The sequence below is a fragment of the Mastigoproctus giganteus genome, chromosome 2 (assembly GCF_048544385.1).
Source record: "Mastigoproctus giganteus isolate SK-2022 chromosome 2, ASM4854438v1, whole genome shotgun sequence".
NCBI classification, from domain to species: domain Eukaryota; kingdom Metazoa; phylum Arthropoda; class Arachnida; order Uropygi; family Thelyphonidae; genus Mastigoproctus; species Mastigoproctus giganteus.
Genome location: NC_143576.1, coordinates 235,633,517 through 235,636,605, shown reverse-complemented (window position 1 = coordinate 235,636,605; position 3,089 = coordinate 235,633,517). Strand labels below are relative to the sequence as shown.

Sequence of the window (3,089 nt, the reverse complement as noted above, 5' to 3'; positions counted from 1 at the left end):
GTTGCCTATTACTGTTGTACATGGGTACATGGTTGTAAACTGACTGTAGACTTTCTGTTACCCAGCAGGATAACCTTGTTATCCTCTTGGCCTTTTGCATTAACGAGCGCCGTTTAAACATACAGAGTCGCCATCGACTGGATGTTATTTGACTATTGCACCAATCTTGATACACTTGAGTGAGTCGTAAGCAATTTCTATTACAGCACATAAACATTACTTACCATTAATGAGCCTTTTGAGCCTGTTTGGATTACGCTAGTCTTTTAATGTTTGGTGTTAAATTTGTTACTGAGAGCAGCAGAGAATTCTTCAAATTTGAATCAGTCATTCGCGACCTCGTTTTGCTTTTGATCAATGTCATGGATGAAAATGCTTGTTCACATCTGTATGTCGTTCCGAAACGACATATATAATTTTTTGCAAATTTTGTTAGTTCTGGAAAATGTTCACAGGGTAATGAACGCCAGAAATTAATCATGTCAGAAGCAATTTGATCCCAAAAAAGCTCATCAAATTTGATTTTTAATAATGAATTTGTTTTTAAATAAATAAGTTCCATTTGTATATTACTAGGCATCTCAATTATGTTTTGTTCAAGTAAAAATGGATTTATAAATGCGAGCATGTAGTTTTCTTCTTCAGCCAAATCATGAAAACGACTTTCAAATGACACTTGCAATAATTTGATTTTTTCAAGATATTTGGTCCAATTGCTATCATCCACAGCACATTCATTCTGCTCTTTCAAGTGTGGAAATTGACTTAAATCCCGATTTTCGGGAAGAACCCATTAACAGATGGACACATGATGGACACAGATGGACTCTAACTGAGAGATGAACAGTTTTAATTTCATTTTAAATGAATTGATGCTATTTACTAATCTAGGAAATAATTTATTCATGCCTTGTAGTTTCGAATTTAGATCATTGAGATGACTAGTAACATCAACTAAAAATGCCAAATCAAATAGCCAGTTGTTATCTAATAATAAGGTTCTTTCATCGGTTAGTTCATTTTCCTGTTCTAAAAAATTATAAACAGCATTTTTCAATTTCCAAAATCTACTCAGAACCTATCCTCCAGAAAGCCAGCGCACCTCACAATGAAGGACAAGTTCACCATATTCCAAATCTAACAACTCACAATATTCTCTGAATTCTCGTCTGTTTAATGCTCTCGCTCTAATTTTATTCACAAATTTCACAACCGGTAAAATAACATGCTGCATATTTAAAGTTTTTCCACACAGTGCCTCTTGGTGTATAATGCAGTGATATTTTAGTACAGGACGATTTAAAAAATTTTTAAGCAAAGTTGTAGTGCCATTGGCTTTACCTATCATTGACGGCGCTCCGTCAGTACACACACTGATGAGTTTACTATAATCTAATTTTAGATTTTCTAGGCATGATTTTACTTTTTCAAATATGTCTGATCCTCTTGTTTTACCATGCAATGACTCCAGACTGGCAAGTTCTTCAAAGACATTAAAATTATCATCAATTCCTCTTATAAAAATGCTTAACTGGGCTACACCACATATGTCCGTTGATTCATCCCAAGCTAGAGAAAAGAAAGTACAACAATGGACAAGATCTTCCAGTTGCTGAGATACATCCTGAGAGAGTTCCTCGATACGTCTCTTAACTGTCTGCCTTGATATAGCAATTTCGTCTGCTTTCCTTTCAATACCTTTATTACCAAGATGGCGTGCAAATATTTGGAGACAAGGCTTAACAATTTCTTCTCCGTCAGAAAAAGGTTTCTTTTTTTTCGCCAATACTAAAGCAATTTTATAGGACGCTTCTATCATCGTCAAGTCTTCACAACTTACTTTAGCAAATATATTTTGTCTTCTTCTGATTTCTTCCTTTTTCTTAGTCACATATTCTTTTCGTAGCTCAGACTCAAGAACGAGCTTCATTTTTCCTTCTATGTTAGTCTGATGCTGTGATTTATAGTGTCTATTAAGATCATGTCTTTTATTATGTAAAAGAGTACTTTCACAAACAATGCAAAACGGTTTTCCTGATGAACTTGCTATAAATAACAACTCATTTTCCCACTGTTCATTAAATTCACGTTTAATATCACTTTCTGCTTTTCTTTTGCTCATGATGAACTGATGAGCAGGCGCGACCGGGGGGGAACTCCCCCTCTACTATTTCTTGAGTTGGCAAAATGCGATTTGGAAATGCGATTGATGGAAATTTCTCGTAGATGAAAATACCTCAAATTTATCATTTCATTGTTTCCTTTTAACTTGAAAGACTTCCGACAAAGGATCTATTTGTATATTCTCAGTCCCCTGAAAAAGTCACGTGTTGCGTTTATTTTCCCACTTGTTCATAGAGTCGGGCGCCGGAGGCAACGGCCTTACAAAAGAATGGACGACTAGGTGCTCGATATATTTTCATAGCCATAGATCACTTACAGTCAAAATTGAGAAATGCATTTTTTTGGAGACTATTTAATTTATTTCTTTTGCTAAATTGAGGGAATTGACACGTTTATGTGCGTGTAAGTGGAAAGAAGGTGGTGAGTGTCTTAAGTCATATGCGGAAGGACCTCAAATGAAAGGAAATAGAACCAAAGAATCGGCAATATGGGCTTTGGGTACTTGAGAAATTTTATGATGAAATGCGCCACTTGTAATCTTCCAAAGCGCCATAGGTTGGCCACCCCTGGTATATACGGACAAAAAATACTCCATGATCTTTGACCAATACCATCTCTATAACCCCAGACATTTTTTTGTTAGAAGTTCCATGCATCAACCGTTTCTGAATGCAGTCTATACTGCTCTTTGGATTCGAGTGTGACTGGACAGATCCCTCGGGCCTAAACAATTTAGACCCCATATGCAGGGGATAAATACTACAGATTATTTTCTCGACCTCTGAGCTTTGACAGTTGACATTTAACTCCATTCTTTCATATATTATTTTATTCTATTTTATAATTTTTAATTAAATTTTTTAATTAGTTTTTATCCGACACGTGCGTGTCCAGTTACTGCTGTTGTTTCATTCATTTCATATAGTTGTCGGTGTTGTTATCCCATGAAAGGAAGTACTGTTTAC

The 3,089-nt window shown here is 35.6% G+C and overlaps 1 protein-coding gene across 1 annotated transcript; it reads right to left on the bottom strand.

Annotated features, from left to right (window-relative positions):
- Positions 1–1,078: 1,078 nt before the first annotated feature.
- Positions 1,079–2,122, bottom strand: LOC150090264 (SCAN domain-containing protein 3-like). Its single transcript, XM_090390236.1, has one exon. The coding sequence runs from the start codon at positions 2,120–2,122 to the stop codon at positions 1,079–1,081; it is 1,044 nt and encodes a 347-aa protein (XP_090246362.1).
- Between the last annotated feature and the right edge of the window lie 967 nt (positions 2,123–3,089).

Excerpts from the sequence above, each read along its gene's own strand:
- LOC150090264 (XM_090390236.1), bottom strand. The coding sequence starts at position 2,122 with ATGAGCAAAAGAAAAGCAGAAAGTGATATTAAACGTGAATTTAATGAA.